The following is a 26,266-nucleotide window of genomic DNA, read 5'->3' on the forward strand; positions in this document are numbered from 1 at the left end:
CCTAAGTGTGGAAAGCAAAAGTTTACACTTATGAGGAGGAAATTTAGGAGAAATATTTTTATGTGTTGGTGTGTAGGGAACAACATGAGCGACAGAAAATGTGACAAAGAATGTGGAGCAGGAAATTTACAGAAGTCTCAAACAGCTACTATGGAAGATGCCAGAGCTGGCTGGTAATCAAGAAAATTAGGCTAAAATAACAATAAGATACTATTATATACCCATCAGACTGACAAAAATTAAAAGATTGACAAATTGTATTAGTGGTGATATAGAGCAAAAGGAAAATATATTGCTGGTAAAAGTACAAACTGCTACAACAAATGCACTCTTTAGCATATGCAGTGAAGCTGAAAAGGAGAATATCTAACAATGAAACAAGTGTATTCCTAGGAAAGTACCTTATATAAATCCTTGGGTTTCTTCCAAGATTGCCATCCATCCCTATGAGGGAGGTACCTTAGGAAAGATATATATAGGAATGGAAACTGTCCTTAGAATAATCATTGGACGGCCATATTGATATAAATTTCCTTCTGGGATAGAGATCAAACAGTTCCATTAGGACTGGAAAAATCTGCTAACAAGTGATTCTAAGAAAACAGCTTAATTACGTATTACAATTCTCATTGCATTTTTAATCTGCTTTTCTGGGTTTCTCAAACTTAGGAACAAGAAAATTAAGTTCTTAACCTGTAGAATAACTGAAGATTAAAATTTAGGTAGAGGATAGATGGCTTAAGAATTCTGCTTTATTTATCCACCATGATCAAGTGGGCTTCATCCCTGGGATGCAAGGCTGGTTCAACATTCACAAATCAATAAAGGTAATCCAGCATATAAACAGAACCAAAGACAAGAACCACATGATTATCTCAATAGATGCAGAAAAGGCTTTTGACAAAATTCAACAGCCCTTTATGCTACAAACGCTCAATAAATTTGGTATTGATGGAACGTATCTCAAAATAATAAGAGCTATTTATGACAAACCCACAGCCAATATCATATTGAATGGGCAAAAACTGGAAAAATTCCCTTTGAAAACTGGCACAAGACAGGGATGCCCTCTCTCACCACTCCTATTCAACATAGTTTTGGAAGTTCTGGCTAGGGCAATCAGGCAAGAGAAAGAAATCAAGGGTATCCAGTTAGGAAAAGAAGAAGTCAAATTGTCCCTGTTTGCAGATGACATGATTGTATATTTAGAAAACCCCATTGTCTCAGCCCAAAATCTCCTTAAGCTGATAAGCAACTTCAGCAAAGTCTCAGGATACAAAATCAATGTGCAAAAATCACAAGCATTCTTATACACCAGTAACAGACAAACAGAGAGCCAAATCATGAATGAACTTCCATTCACAATTGCTTCAAAGAGAATAAAATACCTAGGAATCCAACTTACAAGGGATGTAAAGGACCTCTTCAAGGAGAACTACAAACCACTGCTCAGTGAAATAAAAGAGGACACTAACAAATGGAAGAACATACCATGCTCATGGATAGGAAGAATCAATATCGTGAAAATGGCCATACTGCCCAAGGTTATTTATAGATTCAATGCCATCCCCATCAAGCTACCAATGAGTTTCTTCACAGAACTGGAAAAAACAGCTTTAAAGTTCATATGGAAACAAAAAAGAGCCCGCATTGCCAAGACAATTCTAAGTCAAAAGAACAAAGCTGGAGGCATCACGCTACCTCACTTCAAACTATACTACAAGGCCACAGTAATCAAAACAGCATGGTACTGGTACCAAAACAGAGATATAGACCAATGGAACAGAACAGAGTGCTCAGAAATAATACCACACATCTACAGCCATCTGATCTTTCACAAACCTGAGAGAAACAAGAAATGGGGAAAGGACTCCCTATTTAATAAATGGTGCTGGGAAAATTGGCTAACCATAAGTAGAAAGCTGAAACTGGATCCTTTCCTTACTCCTTATACGAAAATTACTTCAAGATGGATTAGAGACTTAAATGTTAGACCTAATACCATAAAAACCCTAGAAGAAAACCTAGGTAGTACCATTCAGGACATAGGCATGGGCAAGGACTTCATGTCTAAAACACCAAAAGCAACGGCAGCAAAAGCCAAAATTGACAAATGGGATATGATTAAACTAAAGAGCTTCTGCACAGCAAAAGAAACTACCATCAGAGTGAACAGGCAACCTACAGAATGGAAGAAAATTTTTGCAATCTACTCATCTGACAAAGGGCTAATATCCAGAATCTACAAAGAACTCAAACAAATTTACAAGAAAAAAACAACCCCATCAAAAAGTGGGCAAAGGATATGAACAGACATTTCTCAAAAGAAGACATTCATACAGCCAACAGACACATGAAAAAATGCTCATCATCACTGGCCATCAGAGAAATGCAAATCAAAACCACAATGAGATACCATCTCACACCAATTAGAATGGCAATCATTAAAAAGTCAGGCAACAACAGGTGCTGGAGAGGATGTGGAGAAATAGGAACACTTTTACACTGTTGATGGGATTGTAAACTAGTTCAACCATTATGGAAAACAGTATGGCGATTCCTCAAGGATCTAGAACTAGATGTACCATATGACCCAGCCATCCCACTACTGGGTATATACCCAAAGGATTATAAATCATGCTGCTATAAAGACACATGCACACGTATGTTTACTGCGGCACTATTCACAATAGCAAAGACTTGGAATCAACCCAAATGTCCATCTGTGACAGACTGGATTAAGAAAATGTGGCACATATACACCATGGAATATTATGCAGCCATAAAAAAGGATGAGTTTGCGTCCTTTGTAGGGACATGGATGCAGCTGGAAACCATCATTCTTAGCAAACTATCACAAGAACAGAAAACCAAACACCGCATGTTCTCACTCATAGGTGGGAACTGAACAATGAGATCACTTGGACTCGGGAAGGGGAACATCACACACTGGGGCCTATCATGGGGAGGGGGGAGGGGGGAGGGATTGCACTGGGAGTTATACCTCATATAAATGATGAATTGAGGGGTGCTGACGAGTTGATGGGTGCAGCACACCAACATGGCACAAGTATACATATGTAACAAACCTGCACGTTATGCACATGTACCCTAGAACTTAAAGTATAATAAAAAGAAAAGAATTCTGCTTTATTTGTACTTATAATTCATATACAATATTAAAAATTATAATTTTTAAAAATTATAATCTATTCATTAATGCTAATACAGTAAGACCTCATTTCTTCCAATTATATTATCTCCATACAAGTAATATATTTGAATTTTCCCAAAAAAAGGTAGACTAATTTATATCCCTAACCTTAATTCCCTCTTTTAGTACAAGTATATGAGGGGTAGAAATGACTACTTTAAATAGACAACAGAGAAAAGTAGGTTAAAGATTTGCTGAACTGAGTATCCTTTGAATAAGTTTAATTTTACGCTCCAAGAAATGTGGGTTAATAAGTCATTTTGTGATTTTTCTTAAAGTGAGAGGCTGCTTAAGTAAGTCTGCAGACAAAAGAGATATAGATCTCATTAGGTTACTGTAGATTTTACTTTGAAGGAGAGGAGCAAGCACAGAATTTCTTCATTCACTGTTCAAATAAACACATATTTTCAAATACACCTGTAGGAAAATGCATTTATTTTAGAGAAAGAGTCTAGGAGATACATTCCACATTACTCTGTTGAGTATATAAACTTAATATTGCCTTGGTGATTTATTTAAATCAGTGGTTCTACACCAGGAGTGATTTTAAACTCAGAAGACACTTGGTAATGTCTGGAGACATTTTTACTTGTCATGAGTGGGTACGCTATTGGTGTCTAATATGTAAAAGCCAAGGATGCTGCTAAATATTTTCAATGCACAGGTCAGGCTGTGCCCTAGCCATGGCCACCAAAAAGTCATCCAGCTCTAAATGCCAGTATCACGGATGAGAAATCCTAACTCAAATCAGTTAGGATTCCACTCATCCCCTGCCCATTATGATACTTGACACTTACTAACTAGCATATATTTTGAACTAAGAACACTAAAAAGATATTCAAATTATTATTATTTTTATAAAGGGCTAATTTAAAAATTAAAAATGAACTAAAGGCTGTCTTGCAAGAAGAAAGAATACTATACTTTAAAGGAATAAAAATCCTGGAATCCTTGAGCTGGAAAGGAGTGATAAACACTTAGCTTCGTTAGCCCAATGTTCACTTGAAATACAAGTCAATTTTCTAAACAGATTCTGAATTGAAGTGACAAAATGGTAGCCAAAAGCCTTAATGAAACCTAGAAGCAATGATCTAGCCAGGATTTAATAGGGAGTTCTGGAAAACGATATATCTATGGGGCCTTGATAAGCTCTCCACAGATCCTGGGACCACATATCCTAGGACAACAGAGCCCATATATGTGTATAGAATAGGAGATGGGAGAGGATTCAGCAGAAACTAAAATCTATGGCATATCTGAAAATGACCTTAACCTTAAATGCACTCCTTAGACTATATACAGATCCATTACCAGAGTGTAAAAATCTTACTAGTTCGAGGTATATAAGCAAAATTTATGACCAACTGTTGGCTGAACATTAAGCTATGCAGAAACACAAGAAAGCCAGGCTTAAAAATAAAATGAGGAAAAAAACACTGAGAAAAGACACCAGTGACCACACATTGCTGAGGAGACAAACTTCACAGATTTAGTCCAGTCAAGTTACTAAACAGACAGACAAAATAATAACAACCACAGGAGGCAGAAATTAGAGTCAAGAGTTGCTACAGTATATCACCTAAAACATCTTGTATTCAAAAAAAATGTATAAAACACTCAAAGAAACAAGGTCAATATAAGCATACTCAAGAAAAAAGACAGTCAGTTGAAGCCATCTCTAAATGGCCCCAAATGTTAGGCATATCAGGCAGTGATTTTTAATGCAACCATTACATACATGAAATACACTAGAAAAAATTGAATTAATGATAAAGATAATGATAATGACTCAAAAAATAGCAAAATCTCAATAAACAGAAAGAACAGTTAAAAAATAAGCAATTGAGAATTCTGGAGTTGAAAAGCACAGTAACTGAAAAACTAACAAGAGGGGCTCAACAGGAGATTTAATATGACCAAAAAATAAATCTGTGAATCTGAAGATCAATAGAAATTTTCCAATCTGAAGATCAGAGAAAAAAACAATTGAAGAAAAATGAACACCACTTCAGAGACATTTTACACAACATAGGGTGTACAAATATACAAGTAATGAGAGTTCTAGAAGGAGAAGGCAGAGAAAAAGGGAGTGAAAAAGTATTTGAAGAAATAATGGCTAACAAATTCCTAAGTTTGATAAAAAACATTAATCTGCCAAGTCCAAAAAGCTCAATGAAGCCAAAGCATGAGAAACAAAAAGAGATCCACATCCCAATACATCATAATCAAACTGCTGAAAGTCAAACAGAGTATCTTGAAAGCAGCAAGGGCAAAAAGGCTCATCATGCACATGGAAACAATATAATTAAAGGTTGATTTTTTTTTCTCTCAGAAATAATAGAGGCCAGAAGGCAGTGGAATGACACATTCAAAGTGCTGGAAGAAAAAAATCTGTCAGTAAAACTATCTTTCAAAAATGATCATTTCCAGATAAACAAAGACTGGGAATTTGTTGCTAGCAGTTCTGTCTTACAAGAAAAACTAAAGGAATATTATGAGACTGAAAGGAAGTGATACCAGATGATCACATCAATCTACAGGAACAAATGAAGAGGGCCAGAAATAGTAAACATGTGGATTAAATAAAATAATCTATGAAATATATTTTCCCATTTCTTAAGTTCTTTAAAGCACAAAAGATTGTATAAAGAAATAATTATTGCACTGTATTGTTAGGTTTATAAGATATACGTAAACTAGATGACAATAGCAACACAAAGAAAGAGGGAGGAAATGGAGATATATTGGAGCCAAGTTTATATTTCACTGAAATATAATACCTTGAGCAGTCACTGAAAAATAAGAAAAAGTAAAAAATTCTATAGAATAATCAAAATGGCATACTAAAAATTATTTTACACAAGATAAAAGGAGGAACAGGATGGAGACAGAGAAACAGAAAACAAATTGCAAAATGGCAGATGTAAAAGACAGATGTCAGAAAGAATAAAAGATCAAGACCCAATTACACGCTATGTAGAAGGGATGGATCTCGGGTTGAAAGATACAAACAGACTGAAAGTAAAAGAATGGGAAAAGATATGCTATGCAAACAGTAATGATAATACAGTTGCAGTAAACAAGACAGTATCATACTGGCACAGGGACAGGAAAACAGATCAATAGATAGAATTAAGACTCTAGAAACAAACCCTTCTTTTCATGGTCATCTGATTTCCGACAGAAGTGTCAACAAAATTAAACAAAAGGAACTAAAAAAAAATTAAGATACATATAGGAACTTAAGTCCCTTACTTAACACCTTATAAAAAAATTAACCCCAAACAGACCATAAACCTAACTGTAAGAGCTAAAATATAAAATTAAAAAGAATGAGAAAATATTTGTAACGTTGGGTTAGGCAAAGAGTTTTTATAATACAATAGTAAAAGTATAAGCCATTTTAAAAAGTGATAAACTTCATTAAAATTAAAAACTTTTGCACTTCAAAGAATGCCATTAAGAGGATGAAAAGACACCTACAGACTGGAAGAAAATATCTACAAATTGTATCTCTGATAAAGGATTAATATCTAAAGTAAAGATTTTATAACTGAATAAGATAAATAGTTCAAGTTTTAAAAATATGGGCAAGATGTGAACAAACATTTCATTGAAGAAAACATGAATGGCTAAAAAGCATGTGACATGATGATCAATATCAAAAAATCATTAGAAACATGAAAATTAAAGCTATAATGAAATATCAATACCTATCCAAGAGAATGGCTATAATCCAAAAGAGAGATAATATCAAATGTTTGTGAGGACATAGAGAAACTGGAACTCTCGTACAGTACAAGTGAGAATGTAATACAGCAACTTTCAAAAACTTTATTGGTTTCCTTAAAAAGTTAAACTTGTTACACGATCAAACACTTCTACTCTCAGGGAAGCAGAATTTCTCAGTCCATGAGAAATAAAAACATATGTTCATACAGAACATTATATGAAATTGTTCATAGCATTACTCATAATATCACAAAACTGGAAACAATCCAAGTATCCCTCAACGGGTGACTGCATAAACAAAATCTGGTATCTGCAAACAATGAAAAATCATTCAGTAATGAAGTAGTTATAGAGGATAACATAGAGGATAACATGGAATACCCTAAAAAGCATGCTAAGTGAAATAAATCAGGTGTAAAACATTATAATACTATATATTAGGCAGACTATATATATAAAAGTTATGTATATGGTAAACTAATACATATACACAAACACACATTGTATGATTTTATTTATATGAAATATCCAGAAAGGGCAAATGTAGAGAATGAAAGCAGATCAGTGGTTGCCTTGGGCTGGAACTGCAGACTGATTGCAAAATGGCTTACAGGAATTCTTTTTGAGGTGATGAAAATATTCTAAAATTGGGTTACAGTGATGATGGTGTTAACTGCTCTATAAATTTACTAAAAAGTATAAAATTGTACCTTTTCAGTAGAATAGCAAACAACAAATTAGTGAATATTATGGATGAAAATCTTATTCCAATAAAGCTGTTTTAAAAAAGGCCATAGCATTCAATCTAACACAAAGAACTGGCTCAGCTTGAATGAAAAACATCACAAACTTACTAATTAAATCTGTTCCATTTAAATACCATTAAACATTTGGGGAAAAAACTTGCACAAAATCCTAGGTAATCTACTATTACCAAATCTGTTTTGTGAATCTAGGCTATTGCTTCAAGAAATAGGACACTTTAACACGTCAATTAATGTAATTTGAGAAGCATCAGGCATGAGTTAAACCACTAACAAGACAATCACTCCTACCCCTGAAGTTTTAAATTTGATTTTAGCTGTAGGTTCCTTATTTTGACACTCAAATGGAAGAAAATTCAGTTTGCACATAGTATTATTAAATATAAAAAGGTTCCCCAAATCATTTTATTTTGAAACAGTAAAAATAAATAATGTGGGATTTAATTTTAGAGCTTTATTGACTATATGACATATATGAATTTTTACTTTTTCCTTGAACTAAGTCTATGCATTTCAGTGAAAGAAACCTTTGACTCAAACATTGAAAGCTTTCTGTGCAAAACGACCATAGCCTGAAATTATAACATTTTGCTGTTTGCTATTCCATTCAAGAAACAATGTAGTTATTATACTGTATTATTTGTTCCTCTTTTCATGTGCTATATAATACAGCACTTACCCTGCTTTCTTCTAGGCTATCAAATGGACCTGGTGGATCATCCAAACAAAGAAATTCTCTCACTGCAAGGCTTTTCAAAGGAAAAAAAAAATTATCTGAAGCACAAATAAGTTTTCAAAAGACAGCAAAAAGTAAAAGTTACTTTGAAGCAATACAGTGTTTTAAACAAGTTGGTTATGTGCTTTCATACAAGTAACTAAATATAAATATAAAACTATAGAAGATGCAAAGATCTGAAGGTGTTTTCTAAGATCTTAGAACATAAATATCACAAATTTATTGTTACATACAAACTATAGGACATAAAACATACTTCACAATAATGGTTCAAGAGACCAACATAGTGAATAGCCTCTACTAGTCTAGCAGTCATTATCCTTTTATGAATAAATGCAATTTCTAATTTATACCTCACTTGTTTTTGTTTCAGTAGATGCTTCTACAGTGATTGAAAAGCATTTATTCTCAAACAAGTTAAAGATTGACCTTGCAATCATGTTTATTATATTAATTTCCTTAAATATTTTCCCCAGATAGTTCGAGAGAAAAAATTCTAACCATCCTATCTCTAAATGACCACAAATTTTAAAATTATTATTAAAAAATAATGATATTGTTATGCTTATACTTTATATTATCAGAGAAACAGGTTAAGGAGGTAGACAACCAAACTTCCTTATAGTAAAAATGCCTCCCTGCCTTTCTAAAAAGGAATTTTGGACTGAGAGACAATTCTATGTACACATCAAAATATAAATGTGGATCCTTATTTTAGATTTGCAAAATAAAATATTTACAAATTTCCTTTCACAAAGTTTTTTTTTTTTTTTTTTTTTAAGACCAAGTCTCGCACTGTTGCCCAGGCTGAAGTCTGGAGGGCAGTGATGTGATCTCGGCTCACTGCAACCTCTGCCTCCTGGGTTCAAGCGATTCTCCTGTGTTAGCCTTCCAAGTAGTTGGTATTACAGGCTCCCATCACCACCCCCAGCTAATTTTTGTATTTTTAGTAGAGACAGGGTTTCTCCATATTGGCCAGGCTGGTCTCCAACTCCTGACCTCGGTTGATCCGCTCGCCTCAGCTTCCCAAAGTGCTGGGGTTACAGACGCAAGCCACTGTGCCCAGCCAGGATTTCTTGAGATACTATACAGGGGATGTCAACTTATTCTGAAAAGGGAATGAGGCTTTTGGGATCAGATTAGGCCAGACAGTTTGATGATGTCAGGAGGTGTCCATGAAGAGATAAATGGAATTTTACATATGCTATTGTATTTAATATGCTCACATATTCAACTGCATTTAATTTCCACAACAATCATGTAAGATTCGATAAGTATTGGATCTCCATTTCACAAATGATACCAAATTTCAGAGAGGTGAAATTACTTGCCTCTTGTCAAAAGGTGCAGGTGGTAGAGCTGTACCTTCAATCTGTTCCCTGAGTGTGAATATGTGTCCTTTTCTACCTTTAAATTCTTTTGTCTTATGCTTTGGTTTATTTGGATTCTCCTTGCTGGACACTTCTCTCTGAAAATATTCGATTTATCTGCATCCTTCTCTAGTCGTGGCCTCTAGTAGAACACTGCAGTTGGTCTGATAGCACAGAGTAGAACAAGGTCTTCTGATGTAGATATTATACTTCTATCCACCCATTATTTATACTGGGGCACCTGCTATTACATACAAATGACTCCTAGGAAATCAATTGATCTGGGATTGAGAGGTCAAATTTGTATGAAACCCTGAGGAAATAGCACTTAAGACTGAAAGCAAACTGCTAAGAAACTTACGGAAGGGTCCTGTTTAATACTTCAGTATATGACAAATGTGAGACATTATTTTCTTACAGTTTTATATCCAAATTTCCTCATATTTTAATGCCATTTTTATGTTTACAAATTACTCTATTGGACTGCTGCTGCTAGGAAAGAAAAAGTGGGTAAAGGAGTACACATATATCCCTTTTTATATCTTTGGTTTACAGTAGAAATTTAGCCAAGATCAACAGTGAACGTTGACAATGTATCCAGCTGGAGAAATGTTTTTGGAGTGGTTATTCTGTTTCATTCACCTTCCCTAAAAATCTTTACAATCTATGGCTCACTAGAGTTCTACTTAAACGAAATCCAATGGATTCTCTAAGTTTTTATCCATATAGTTCCAAAGTTATAGTCTATGCTTTACTTTCTGTAATCAGTAGCAGAATACAATTTGAAACTGGCTTTACAACTTTAATTTACATAAAACCTTTTCAGTGGTTCATTATATTTCCTCTGCTTCAGCAAGACTCAGTCAGAAAAGGAAGTAGTCAATACCCTCAAATTCTATGTTCTTTTTTTTTTTTTTTTGAGACGGAGTCTCACTCTGTCGCCCGGGCTGGAGTGCAGTGGCTGGATCTCAGCTCACTGCAAGCTCTGCCTCCCGGGTTTATGCCATTCTCCTGCCTCAGCCTCCCGAGTAGCTGGGACTACAGGCGCCTGCCACCTCGCCCGGCTAGTTTTTTTGTATTTTTTAGTAGAAACGGGGTTTCACCATGTTAGCCAGGATGGTCTCGATCTCCTGACCTCGTGATCCGCCCATCTCGGCCTCCCAAAGTGCTGGGATTACAGGCTTGAGCCACCGCGCCCGGCCTCAAATTCTATTTTCTATCTAAGGAGAGGACACACAAGAATCTCTGGAAGATGGTAGTATTTGAGAAAACAATTCCTTTCTTCTTAGAAATTCTGATACATTTTTCCCCCTAGGAAAGGAAACCCTCACCCTTGCTTGAGAATCACTGACTACATAACTTTACTTAGATCCAGTGAATATTTATTGACTGTCTACGTGTGCCATTCTTCCTTTTATTACCTGGAATACATTTTTACTGTGTTTGGGAAAACTATTTTAAAATTGGGATCAGGTGTTGACTTAAATTTACTAAAGGTAGATAAGGAAACCACCTATGGTATCCCTCAGCATTGTTTTAATTATCAGAGCAAATCTGTACTGCAAATTCACCTCTTTCTTTGAGTCTCTTGAAGTTTTTTTTTTAAGAGTTTTACTGTATTTTCAAATTATGCTCTTAAGAACAACATATTTGACTTTATTGCAAATTTTATAACTATCTGTAATTTAATTTCTATCAAACTAACATTTTGTAACAAAAACCATCCAACCAACCTTGGTAATGTGTGGATTCTCATGAGATAGCATTATATGAACTACTGTATAGATAATTGAATTCTTCTTTCATTTTATATAGATACTAAGATTAACTTCTCTGAATATCTTAAATTTTTTTTTAATTAAAAAATATAAAAACAACTTAGAGACATTAATGATTACATTTCCTGTGAAAAGATAGTTCAGGTTGCAAATGTACAAAAGTTATCTTTAAGTATTCTTGTTCAAGTAGAGAATTATTGAATTTTAAGTAGAAGAAACCTAACTTGTCATCTAATCAAACATTCCATTTAATAATTCCCTCTTTGATACCACTGATAGTTATTTACTCTCTTCAAATAGTTAAGATAAAGAGAAATCTACTTTTTCAAAAGGCAGAACATTTTTATATTGGATAGCTTGAAATGATGGTAACTTTTTAAAATCTGAGCTGATAGTGCCTTCCTCTAACTTCTTGCCATTATTCCTATTTTATATGTTAGCCTTGCTATTCAAAATGAGGTTATTAGACCAATCAGTCTCATCATCAGCTAGAAACCTGTTAGAAATGCAAAATCTTCAGTTTAAGCTTGCTGAATCAGGGTCAGCATTTGTAACAAATCCCAGGTGATTCACAGTCACACTACAGTTGGAGAAGCACTACTCTTAAATATACATGATCAATCCCTCCTTCCAAAAACAATCTTTCAAATCTTTCAAACACGTAAAGATGGCTATCATATCTCCCAAGCAGTTTTTAAAAAGGATATTCTCATTTCTTTCAATTGTTCTGTCATATTAATGTTTGGATACTATTTTCTTTTCTTTAAAGTCATGAACCGCTATTAATCCAGATCGATTCTGAACTTTTTTTTTTTAAATGTAGAAATAAAAATACTGTATTTTGGTACTGAACCCCTTACAGATAAATGAGAATGTGAAGACAAATACATAAGTTTAACTTTGAATTTTGAAAAATTAAAAAGAAAAAAATGGCAAATAAGATATATGTGAAGTACTTCTAAAAATGGAGAATCGGAAAATATTTGCTGTGCTGATTAATGATGTAATAATTTAAAAGTAGTTCAAGATGGTGTAAAACAAATAGCTATATTTTAACTAAGACTGTGCAATGTAAGGCTATATTCAGCTTGATAAACTGACTTGTGTGTTGTTACTGGTACAAGACCTGTACCTTCTTGCTTCTGAATTTTGATTACGATATTTCCTATCATTTGCAAAGTCCTTCTTCATCTTTCCTTGCTGGTCCAATTATCACTAATTCTTTAAAGTGCAGTTCAACTATCACCGCCTGCGAAGCCTTTTCTACTTTTCCTAGTCAAAAGTTCTCTTTTACACCTTTAAGAGGTCTAATTCTCTATCCATTATGATTTCTAGGGGTATGTCTTCTTTCTATTCAGTTTCTTTTAATAGGATGAGTATCTAACTCAATTTTATATAGTCAAAACATCTTTTAAATAGTAAGCTCTAAATAAATATTTATTGAACAGATAAAATCTCTAAATCTGTTTATTACATAAATATTAATATTTTTACCTGCATCCTTACTTTGAACTTTCTAAATAAATGTGGAAACATTCTTTTAAAATATTCAAATCAACAGTCCTTAATATTCATTCAGTTCGTATTTTCTTCCATTTCTGCTTTGTTAAGAGTTGGAGAATATGTAACATTAAGAGTTGCTCATTGTGTAATGGTAAGTGCTTAGCCAAGAGGAAGGTTAAAAATTAACCTTGTTGTAAGGTGATAAGGATATAAAAAGTGAAAGAACAATTAATAAACAATTAATATTAATGTATAAACAATATCAAATAATTATTTGGCCAGCTAAAGATACTGAGTTTTTTCTATGTTGCCATTCCAACTGTACCAGAATGCTAACAGGCATCCCAGCAGGTAATGTGCAACTAACTGATGTTTTTATGTAGTGATTCTTACATGCAGTTTTATGTTTTCATAAAGAAATGTTGAGACTTTGTCTTTTTTCCTTTTCTCCCTTAGGAGGGATTTCCCCCCTTCCTTTTCAATTGTAAAAAATGAGAGAATCTTCTTTCACTCTTCTCCTACATTGTTGGATACAAATAGTAGTTGGAGCTTTTGTCTGATGAACTACCTTATGCTCCAACTACTATTTGAATTTAGATTGCAGAGATAGTTAAAACCTTGGCTGTGCAGTACAACAGTAATACTGATGACAGAATCACTGCAATAATTTAGTATGTGATACATTTAGAATTAGGTATGTATTTTATAGAAGGAACAGTACTGAGGGATGAAAAGATAAAATCTCAAAAAATGTAGGAAAGTACTGTGCTAGTTTTTTAATGGATCAACCATCAATTCATAAATATTTGGCAACCTCAGACTTTCTATACACTTTCTAATTATTTGTTTCTGACTCATATCCATCTTCCTACCCATAATCTTAAGCATTCCAGGCTCTCAAAATCCCACTCACAGTATTGCTTGATCATTGCAAACAGCACTGGTCTCCCCACTTCTTTGAGTTCTTGTTACTTTTATAAACTGTATCATACCAAGTAGCAATTCCCAAATGTCATTATTTTGTTCAAACAGGAGCCTATTTTCTCTAAGTGATTGTTAAAACCAGTGAGTATATCCCCTCTTTTATACCCTATGATACAGGGCAAATGCATAAGATTTGCTCTGTATCAGTAACACCCTTCCTCCTCTTCCCCAACTCACATTTTAAGCAATATGTTATTAAGAAGTCTCTTACATTGTGAAATAAAAAATGCTACCTATCACCTATAAAAAAGATAGTGGGTACCAAGGCACAAGTACCCTGTTCTTAATTGAATTGAAGTTATCTTCCTGCATTCCCTAAATATCTGATGATATATGACAAAGGCAGGTAGGCAAACAAATGCAAGGCATATTAGATTCTTTCATGCAAGATTTTTTAGAACCTTTAATCCTCTAGGAATATCAAATGAAACCCTTCCCCAACTTATTTGGCCAAGAAACCTTTCTTTCCCTAAAACGCCTATTTTATGAATTGAGCAAGACCATTACCACTGTTTTGAGCTATGCAGCTTTAGAAATGACAGGATCTCAAATGGCGCTACTAATCTCTACTTTAGCAACTAAGATCTATTATCAGTATTTTAAAAACAGAGAATTCATTTATAGAATACATTTGATTTTAATTCACCACATCTTAAATACAGAGACATAAAGGTTTACTGAACAAGGGGAAAGAGAAAAGGGGAGAGGATATGTCGATTTCTTGGTGGTAGTAAAAATCCTCTTTTATGGTATGCTATCAAATATATTTTCTTCCAAGGCTTTCTCTATAATTTTGGTGTTTACTGGTTTTTATTCCTGCTTTGTGTGTCTGAATTAACACTAATCTTTTCTCTTTTTTCTTTTGAGATGTAAAAAAATATATATATTATGTATAGAAAAGTGGGGAGCACTATGTTCTCACCACCTAGACCACATAATTGCTAACTCTGTCACACTGGCTTCAATTTTTTTTTCTAATACACAGTATATCAGTGAATATCAATAGTTCTATCATTCATTCAAGAAGTACTTATTGAGAACCAACTATGTTAGCACTGTGCTAAACATTAGAGATTGGATGGTAAATAAAACAGCCACACGACCTGTTGTTATACATCTTATAATCTGGTGGCAGAAAGACAAATATTGACAGAAAAAATTATAAGCTGAAGTGCATTGAAAGTGAAGTACCAATTAGCCTTTCTCAACTGAGATTCCAAGAGAGAACTGACTCCTACTGATAATGATTTAAGTGATTATTGTCTCAATTCTATTGAGACCGGTACATAGCTAGTATCATCTTAGAATACAGGAAATAAGTTAATTCATTACCTATGGGTGATGAATGGTGTCTTAAAGCATCAGAGCCAGTTGAGAAGGGAAGGTACAGACTCTGTGATAAAGAACTGACCTAGTGTTTGGTGGTGGTAGTGGTGGTGAGTGGTCAGTCAGGAGGCCAGTTACCTAAGGAAGTGAAGTTTGTGTTGAAAACTGAAGGATGGGTAAGGTAAGAGGTCAGGGTTGGGTGGGGTAGAAGTGTGAAATGCTGCCTTTTCAGGAAATAGCATATTTGAAGGCTCTGAGAGACAAGGAGCAAGCTGATTTTGGAAAATTAAAAGAATTAAAAGAAGACCAATATGGTAAATATACAGAGAATGGGAGGTGGGTAGGAATAACAAAACCCAAGGTTGGAAAGAAGGCAGGTAGGCAGGGACCAGAAAGAATACTTTAAGTCAAACTGAAGCACAAAGATCACTGTGGCTTTACTGGGCTATAGTAATAACAGTGGAGGAGGAAAACCAGTGAGAAAGCATCTATAGTAATTAAGGTGAGGGATACCTGCTTGGACTAGGGTAGTGATGGCAAGGATGGAGAAAAGTAGACAGACTTGAGTGGTACTTGCAAGGGAAATGTTAAGGGTAGTGAGGGATGTGTTAAAGATGACTCACAGGTTCTGGGTAGATGATGCTGCTTGTGCAAATTGGAGGAAAAAATGTCTGCAGACTAAACTTTCAAATGTGTTTTATGTTTGAGGTAATTTTCAGATATCTGAAGGAGATGTCAAGGAGGCAACTGCATATATCAATCTGGAGTAGAAAGAATGGGTTTGGCTTGCAGTTCCTTCATTAAGAGAAAAATAAGGGAGGATGGGCAGAGACCTTGAGAAGCCATCAGGCTTATGTGGCACACATTGACAAGCAAGATGTATATATATACACATATCTGTATATACATATGTGTGTTTGTGTGTGTGTATGTGTGTGTGTGTATATATATATATCGCGTGTGTGTCATGCAGGAAAAAACTTGATACATGCAAAGGGTGAGAAAAAGAGATAGAAAAAATCAGATAGAATGGTTTTCTTAATTTGTTTTCCATCCTCATGTAAAAAACTTCTCAAGACAGTTACGGGCCCAAGTTATCTATAAGCTATTGCTGCATTGTAAATGCTCTCTAATTTTTTTTTGAAATAGTTTTAATTTATCTGATAACATGAGTTCCAAAATTAGATACTCAGCTAATACTAAACCACCAAGCAATTTTCTTGTAAATGTACTCTGAAGCAAAAAACCCATATAGCTCTGTTCTTTTCCTTTTTTAATGCTGTTTGGTATTTTCACTCTACCTTCTATGTAAATTAAGCCAACTTCACAATTTTAATATTTTTGCACTACTTTGGAGAAATATAAAGAATATTACCCTTACAATTATATATTATCGTATTAAGCAAAATTTTACTAACATGTAAGTGGTTTTGTTTAAGTCATTGCTAAAATACAAAATACTAAAAGCTTACCTTTGGGTGGTTTTAGTACATGGTACACTGGATTTTTCACTTTACTGACTGTTTAAAATAAGCTTTGATAAAAATGAAATGTCAAATAAAGTCCTTATTGAAAGAAAGCAAGAAAATCCCTTGTAGTACTTTGTTAAAGAAGACAATTATACTCCAACTCTGTATTTTTGTGCTTAAATAACTATAATCATAGATTTATTCTTTAATTTACACCAGTTATTGGGATGCTTTTATAATTTCTTATTTCAATTCGTTACATACCAGTTAGCAATGTCCTTGTGAGCTACTAAATTTTGAAGAAACGCTTGTAATCCTAATTGTCTATCTTCTAAAAAGTCGGCATTGTAATTGTCTTTAAACCAGCGTTTTGGAGGAAGTGCTAGTCGAAAACCGGGAAACATCTCTTTTAACTGAAAAAGAAATAAAGAGCAAATACAACATTTAACTCAAGCACTATCAATTCTACAAAATCTATCCTGTTGACTACATGAATTATTCATGAAATAAGTTTAAAATAAAAGAATTAAATTCAGTTAAGCTTTTTATGCCTTATTTCTTGTTTTCTACCAGTTGTGTACACAGAAGAGTTCCAGTCTTTCCACATCCTTGCCAGAACTTGGCATTGTCCATCTTATGAATGTTAACCATTTTATTGGGGGTGTAGAACCATTTCATTCTGGTTGTAATTTGCATTTCTTTGCTGACAAATGTTGTTGAATATCTTCTCATCTGCTTATTTGCATTTGAATATCTTCAATGGTGAATTATGTATTAAATTTTGTAGCACCTTACCTTTTAAAAAATTAGGTTGCCTTTTTATTAAGTTAGAAGAGTTCTTTATATATTTCAGATACAAGTCCTCTGTCAGATATATGTATTACAAATATTTTCTCCCAACTTGCCCTGACTTTTCAATTTAACTCTTAACAGAGCAGATTTTTTAAAATTTTAATGTTATTTAATTCATCCATTGTTTCTTTTATGGTTTATGCTTTTTTTTTAATCATAAAAAATTTTTTGCTTACTCCAAGGTTGTAAAGATTTTCTTCTATGTTTCTTTCCTAAAAGTTTAGTTTTAACTTTTATATTTTGGTTATGACCTATTTTATACATTTGACTTAAATCTTACTTTCTTAGGGAAGACTTCCCCAACCCTGTAAACTAGGTTAAGTCTTCCCTTCTACATTCTGCTCAAGTTACCACAACTGTGTAACAAATTACCCGAAATCTCAGTGATATAAGATAACCACTTATTAATATTAAGCTCACAGATTTTTTAGGCCAATAATTCATATGAGGTACAGTGAGAACAATATATCTCTATTATACAATGAATTCAGGCCTCAGCTGAAAGACTTGAAGGCTGGGTGCTGGAATTGTCTGAAGTTCACTCACTTACATCTATAGTGGATGATGCTGGCTGCTGGCTGAGAACTTTGCCAAGGTTGTCAGCCATAAGCCTAACACTGGCCTCTCCAGGTGTCTTGGACTTTTCTTGCAGCATGGAGGCTGGCTTCAAAAGGGAGCATTCCAAGAAAGCAAGCCAGAATGAAACTGTGTACTTCTTGTAATCCAGGCTTAAAAGTCACACAGCATTATTTCCACTGACCTCTACTGGGTTGAGTAGTCGCAAGCCCATCCAGGTTCAAGGGGAGGGGAAATGTATTCCACCTCTTGATGGGCCGTGGCAAGATTCAGGAAGAGCATATGGGACTGAAGATACTGCTGTGGCCACTTTTAGAAAAGACAATTTGATACACATTGTCAAATCATAAATTTATTTCTTGAATGACATCATTCACAATGTAAACAGCATATTTAATTTAGGCTCTCTTACTAGACCAGTGATTCTAAACTTTGGCTGCACATCAGAATCACCCAAGGAGTTTTAAAAGATATTAATGATTGTTTCCCATCTCTGATAGATTAGGATTTAATTAGTTGAAATGAGGCCTGGGCATTGTAATTTTAAAAAGCTTTCAGGGGAATCCAAAGTGTAATTAAGATTGAGAACCCTTTTACTACACTACAATTATTATGCATGCCTTTGTCATAGTTGCATCTTTTATGTCTAGCATAGTGACTGCGACATAACAAGCAGTCAACAATATATGTTCAATAAATGAATGACTGAAATGAATCCGTGTACATTTGCATTTCTATACTTAAATATAAAATGAATATCATAACTACAAAGGAAAAATGCACTGGATAAAATAGTGGAAAAATGGAAAAATTATAACATTCTGTCTATATTTCTATATACATGTGAAGATAAAATAAATAGGGCAAAAACTACAGAGTAACTTAGATAACTAAAAACTTTAATTTGATTTCAAGATGTAACTAGATATTTATGGCCTTGGAGCTTTGTTATTTAATGTATCTGGAAAGAAAATAAAATGACAAAAGTCACGAGGGAAATGAAAATAGTCTTTTTATTAATTTTAAGCTTTATAATTTAAATGGTTAGATCTTTTCCCCCCTTAAAAAATTGTCCGCAGAAAAGGAGTTGTCCCACAATTGGGTAATTCAAGAAGAGGAAGATAAGGGATACAGAAAATAAGATCCAACAGGGGAGAGAAATGAAAAAAAATCACCACAAAGACAGTGAAAGGCAATCTCAGGATGCCACTTACGAAGCTCATATGGTGGGCAGATCAGTTTAAGAGAGAGCAGCATGACTCGAGAGACAGACATGTGGAAGAATATCACTGAACTTGCTTTTAATGTGAGGACTGAATGCCTGGTTGATTCTGCCATGGACTTTTTATATGAACCTGGAATGTCTTGACAATGAGTTGGTAAGGTCCTGCTCTCTCCTCCCTAAGCTCTGCTGCCTGGAAGCAACTGAGAACAGTAATTTTACCTCACAGAAATGTTTAGCTTTGTCCTACTGCTGTAACCTGGAAGTAGAAATATTGAGCTTAAATTTTAAATAGAATTTAGAGAAAAACTGACTTCTTATGGCCATATTTCTACAATCAATACATCTCCCAGCCCACCCTAAAACACTGCCTGGTTGCCCCAACTCTGATAAGCCCTGTGCATTTCAGAATTTGCTCATGACTTTGTCCTCTCACTTCCTCAGCAGAGGCTTTTATCACTCCCAGAGAAGCTGAAGTCAGACCATAACCCAGGAAATAAAAATAAAACAAAAAGAAAATATTAATGTTCTATATAAACGTTCTTTTTCTAAGCAGTGTTATTTTAGTTATGTTTAATAATGTTTGTATCACCAATTAGCTATTTTTACTTCACAACTATATAACTGCGAAATGTAAATTCCTTAAAGTTAGTCACATCTATATAGTTTCTACATAAGAGTAACTCCAAATTCCTAGCACAATGCTGAACTCAATCTACTCATTTCATAAATACTTCATGATTGATTTTATAAAATGAAAGATCCTAAGCTTTTATTTTTTACAATTATATCAATAATAACTACAATTTAAACTGTGTGCCTCTTGGTGTTTGACATACTTTTAAAAAATATTGCAAATAAAAGCAAGTGACGGTTAGAGCTCTTTCTGATACCTATAACACCAATATAAACACTTGTTACTTTTAAATGCCCATCTTGGAGGATCAAGGAGATATTTGCTAAATTTAAATTAAACTCCTATCATCTTTTTTCAAAAAGATTTATCTAAATTTCAGCTTGCCTAAGAAAGTATTTCAGCAATAAAGATGAAAACTAAAGAGATAATAGGAAGTAAACACTAAAAACAGTGGAGTCTGAAAAGAAAAATAATGTCATATAGGGTTAAATAGGTCTACAATGAAACTGTTTGAAATCAGTCTGCATGATAAAAATTGTAATAATTTCATTAAAAGCTAAGTATTCCACTTAACTATCAGGTAACTTCATGAATTGCTTTTATCTTTCTATTTATTTAGTCATTTCAAAAAATTAACAGAAGTACAGAATTAAAAATTTTAAATTCATTAGTATAATACATGAAGCTCAGGAACAGTAAATAAAATACATATATAATTGTAGGTATGCATTAGAAATAACACTTTATTTTGGCATTTTACAAGAAAGCATCTTAACCAAAACTTAAAATGGATAAAATACTTTAGAATTCTATATTTTACCTTTTCATTTAAACTGAGGTTTTTAGAGTGGCAGAAAAATTTGGCAGCTAAATAACTACAAAGTTACATAGGTTTCCCATCACCAAACACTATAAAAATATACTAACTTTAAAGTTTCAAGGAGTCCAAAGAAGGAGGAAAGGAAAAGTGGCAAATGGGAGAGAACAGGACCAGTAAAACTTTCTTATTAAACACCTGTCAAAATTGGAGAGTAATTTCTGCATGTTCTAAGATCATCTTACTTGGCCTCTCAAAAGCATAATAAATGGCTTGCTCCTTTTAGATAAATGATTTTTCACTTGGCTTCCAAAATATCACACTCTCTGCCTATTGCCCCATCTAAATTTTCTCTAGCTCTGGGGACAAGGCAGCTCTTCTTTTGCTATTATATTCTAATAATAATTTACTTAATTCTTCACTTTGAGATATTTAGGTTGCTTCCAACTTTTAACTACTAAAAACAAAGTAAAACATAGATAAACGAAACAATATACAAAACAATGAGGTAAGTGTCCTTAAAGCTAAATATTTCCCATGTTTATGACTACTTATATAGGATAAATCCCAGAAATGTGATTATAATGTTAAATTATGCAAAACTTTTGGGTGTCCTCTAGGAAGATTCATACTTCTAACACTGGGTATTACCATTTAAATATCGGTCAGCTTGACAGGTGAAAAACAGTGTCTTAATTTCCTTTTCTTGGAGTATCTGTGATATTAAGTGTTTTCTAGGTTTATTGGTCATTTATATTTCTTCTGTGAATTATCCTGCTCATACTGTTCATTGCATGTTTTACTCTGGGGTTCACTTTCCTAATTTAGTTTTAAGGGTTCTTAATACACTGAGGTTTCTTATTCCGTTTCGTATGCACAGTAGACAGAATTCTAGATGTTCCATGACCTTTGCCTCTGGTATTACTTGTGTGATTTTATTATGTTACATAGAAAAAGAGATTTTGCAGCTGTAATTAAGGTTACTAATCAATTGACTTTAAGATAGGAAGATTACCTGGGTGAGCTTTATCTTACCGCATGACTCCTTTAGACTGTTTTCTCTAGTTGGTGGCAGAGAAAAAAGCTGGAGAGCTTCCAAGCACAGGAAGAACTTGGCTCACTGTTGCTGGCTTTGAAGATGGAGGGGCTATGTGCAAGGACTGGAGGGCACTCTCTATGATAAACTACGAATGATTTTTGGCTGACAATCAGCCAGGAAACAGAAACTTTGGCCCTCCAACTTCAAAAAACTAAATTCTGCCAACAACCTGAATAAGCTTGGAAGGTAATTCTTCCCCAGAGCCTCCATATAAGTGCCCAGCACAGCTAACAGCTTGATTTTGACCGTGCTTGATGCTAAGCAATAAACATAGCTGAACCCACCCAAAAAAATAAATAATAAACAGGTATTATTTTAAGCAACAAAGTTTATGGTAATTTATTATGCAGTAATAAGAAACTAATATAATGTGTTAAATATGTTTTTGTTCATTATCTTATAGACATATATAATTTTATAATAATTCAAAAGGTCTTATACACATCTTTTTCAAACTCACAAGATATTTATATTTCTGTTGGCAATTTTAAAGTTTCATATTTTTATACTAAAAATTTTTTACAGAAAATTTTTATTTTTTACATTTTTTATTTAAAAATTTAATTTTCTTATGAACTAGAAAGGATTTGATTGACCCAATTAATAAAGAAGAAAAAATATAACAGAAGTATAGGAAATAGAAAAGAATTCAAAACTGAAATGTTAGTTTGGATTTATTATAGTACTTACTTTGTCATTAAGCCTAGAGAAGTCAGTGTATCTTCTGAAAACTACCCAGCTTTCTTCTGGGGTTTTCTTTACTAGTATTTTGTACACCTATGCATAGGAAGAAAAAGAGACAGAGAGAAATATAGAAGTAAAGATATTTAAAAATTCAAGCCAAATATTTTAAAAACTTTTACTTGATAACCCAGTCTATAACAATTATTACGTAAAAAATATCAAAAATCATTTAAATCATCAAAAGTACAAATAATCAATGCAAGCACCAAAAGCCAGATTTTTTCCTTAGGTATATAAATATAACAGATTTGAGACAAAATGCTTTTTCTGTGCACAATAACAATACTCATCAGCTTCCAAAACATGATTTATGTCAACATATTCTAAAATTGATAAAGGAATTACACCTGAAGAAGCTATGAAAAATAGCCACTTTTTTTCTACACAATGTTTAAACTTAGTAACTTCAAGCAAAGTTTTCAAATAAGTGTAATGTTTTTATTGTCAAGAATAAAATATGGAAGTCCTAGCCACAGCAATCAGGCAAAAGATACAAATAAAAGGCATCCAAATAGGAAAAAAAGAGGTCAAACTATGTGATTCTATGCCTAGAAAATCCTAAAGACTCTGCCAAAAGTCTCCCGGAACTGATAAAGGACTTCAGTAAAGTTTCAGGCTATAAAATCAATGTTTAAAAATGAACAGCATTTCCATATACCCATAATATTCAAGCTGAGAGCCAAACCAAGAATGCAGTCCCATTTGCAGTAGCCACACATACACACACAAACACCTAGGAATACATCTAATCATGAAGGGGAAAGATCTCTACAAGGAGAACTACAAAACATTGCTGAAAGAAATCACAGACAACACAAAGAAACAGAAGAACATCCCATGCTCATGAATTGGAAGAATCAATATTGTTAAAATAGCCACACTGCCCACAGCAGTCTACAGATTCAACAGTATTCCTATCAAACTACCAACATCATTCTCCACAGAATTAGAAAAAAAACTACTCTAAAATCCAAACGGCACCAAAAAAGAGCTGAAACAGCCAAAGCAATCCTAAGTGAAAAGAACAAAGCCAGTGGCATCACATTACCTGATTTCAAATTGTACTATAAGGCTACAATAACCAAAACAGCATGGTACTGGTACAAATACAGACATATAAACCAATGGAAGAGAATAGAGAACCCAGGAATAAAACTGCACACCTACAGCCATCGGATCTCTGACAAAGTTGACAAAAGTAAGGAACAGGGAAAGGATCCCCTGTTCAATAAATAGGACTTGGATAACTGGCTAGCTCTACGCAGAAAAATGAAAGCAGAGCTCTATCTTTCACTATATATAAAAACTAACTCAGTATGGATTAAAGATTTAAAGGTAAGGTCACAAACTGTAAGAATCCCAGAAGAAAACCTAGGAAACACCATTCTGGACACTGGGCTTGGGAAAGAATTTATGACTAAGTTCTCAAAAGCAATTGCAACAAAAACAAAAATTGATCTAATTAAAATAAAGAGTTTCTACATAGCAAAAAAACTATCAATGGAGTAAAGAGATAACCTACAGAATGGGAGAAAATATTTGTAAACTATGTATCTGAGAAAGGTCTAATATCCAGAAGCCACAAGGAACATAAACAATTCAAAGCTGGGCACAGTGGCTCACGCCCGTAATCTCAGCTCTTTGGGAGGCCAAGGCAGGTGGGTCACTTGAGGTCAGGGGTTTGAGACGAGACTGGCCAACATGGTATGGTGAAACTCCGCCTCTAATAAAAATACAAAAATTAGCCAGATGTGGTGGGTGCCTGTAATCCCAGCTACTTGGGAGGCTGAGACGGGAGAATTGCTTGAACCTAGGAGGCAGAGGTTGCAGTGAGCCAAGATCACACTACTGCACTCAAGTGAGTGACAGAGTGAGATTCCGTCAAAAAAAAAAAAAAAAAAAAAACAATAAAAATAAAAATAACTTAAACAATTCAACAAATAACCTCATTAAAAGTAGGCAAAAGACATGAACAGACACTTCTTAAAAGACATACAAACAGCCAAGAAACATTAAAAAATGTTCAACAATACTACTCATCAGAAAAATGTAAATCAAAACCACAGTGAGATACTATTTCACAGAAGTCAGAATGGCTATCAGTCATTATCACAACAGATACTGATGTTATGGAGAAAAGAAGACACTTATACACTGCTGGTGGAATTGTAACTTAATTCAGCCACTGTGGAAAGCAGTTTGGAGATTTCTCAAAGAACTTAAAACAGAACTCCCATTTGACAAAGCAGTCCCATTCCTGGGTATACACCAAAAAGAAAATAAATTGTTCTACCAAAAAGATACACGCACTTGCATGTTCACTGCAGGAACTACTCACAATAGCAAAGACATGGAATTATTCTAGTTGTCCATCAAAGATGGATTTGATAAAGAAAATATGGTACATACACACCATGGAAAACTAATGGATTTGAAAAAGAAAATATGGTACATATACACCATGGAATACTATGCAGCCATAAAAAAGAATGAAGTCATGTCCTTTGCAGGAACATGTATGGAGGTATAGGCCATTATCCTAAGTGAATTAATGCAGGAACAGAAAACCAAATACATAATGTTCTCACTTATAAGTGGGAGGTAAATATTGGGTACTCATGGACATAAAGATAGCAACAATAGACACTGGGGACTCTTAGTCAGGAGGATGAGAGGGGAATGAGTTGAAAAACTGTTGGGTACTATGCTCACTACTTGGGTGATGGGTTCACTAGTATTTCAAACCTCAGCATCACGCAATATACCTATGTAATAAACCTGCGCATGTAACCCTTGAATCTAAAATGAAAGTTGAAATTATTGTAAAAAAAGGGCAAAATATAAGCTTGAAATACCAAAAAACCCCAATTGAATAAAATTTACATTTTTGTAATTATGTACAATTATGTAGGCTACTGAATAGAAAAACTTGAAGCAAGTCAATATATTTTTAAAAGCGCTTAAGAAAAAAGTGGATTCTATTTTTTATAAGCATAATTTTAGAACGTATTACGAGAAAGTGTTATTTATGATAGAATCTCAGAGAAACATCTAGTAGTTTTTGATACGGTATTTTGCACTAAACTAGATACAGGCACATACGAGATATTCAATAACTATCTGCTGGATAAGAAAATCTCTTTAAAAAAGTAACTTCTTTCCTGGACATTTGCTGTCCAGTAATTTCCAAGTGTAGCTCTAGGGCTGCACTTTTGGTCACACATGGCAATTGAGCATTCAATGTGTCACTAGTCAAAACTAACGTGCTGAGAGTGCAATATATACATTGAATTTCAAAGATTTAATGTGAAAAAAGATGTAAATGGCATTTATTAAAATGGTCCAATACTAACTACATGTTAAAATAATATTTTGGACATATTTGGTTGAATAAGATATATTAATAAAATAATTTCACCTATTTCTTTTGTTTTTAATGTGGC

General features: G+C 33.8%; 1 protein-coding gene across 3 annotated transcripts in view; it reads right to left on the reverse strand.

Moving 5' to 3' along the window:
* The window catches only part of SNX16 (sorting nexin 16), a 45,938-nt gene that overhangs the window by 10,215 nt on the left and 9,457 nt on the right, over positions 1–26,266 (reverse strand). For 2 of the 3 annotated variants that reach the window (XM_033202620.1, XM_033202619.1), the window contains 3 exons: positions 22,770–22,856; positions 17,141–17,289; positions 8,390–8,459 (listed from right to left, as the gene is read on the reverse strand). In XM_033202620.1, the coding sequence (XP_033058511.1) occupies positions 8,390–8,459; positions 17,141–17,289; positions 22,770–22,856 (306 nt within the window). The remainder of the gene's footprint in view (positions 1–8,389; positions 8,460–17,140; positions 17,290–22,769; positions 22,857–26,266) is intronic. The other variant, XM_033202621.1, reaches the window with a different exon arrangement.

Source organism: Trachypithecus francoisi, unplaced genomic scaffold (assembly GCF_009764315.1).
Source record: "Trachypithecus francoisi isolate TF-2019V2 unplaced genomic scaffold, Tfra_2.0 Lachesis_group7, whole genome shotgun sequence".
Taxonomy (NCBI): domain Eukaryota; kingdom Metazoa; phylum Chordata; class Mammalia; order Primates; family Cercopithecidae; genus Trachypithecus; species Trachypithecus francoisi.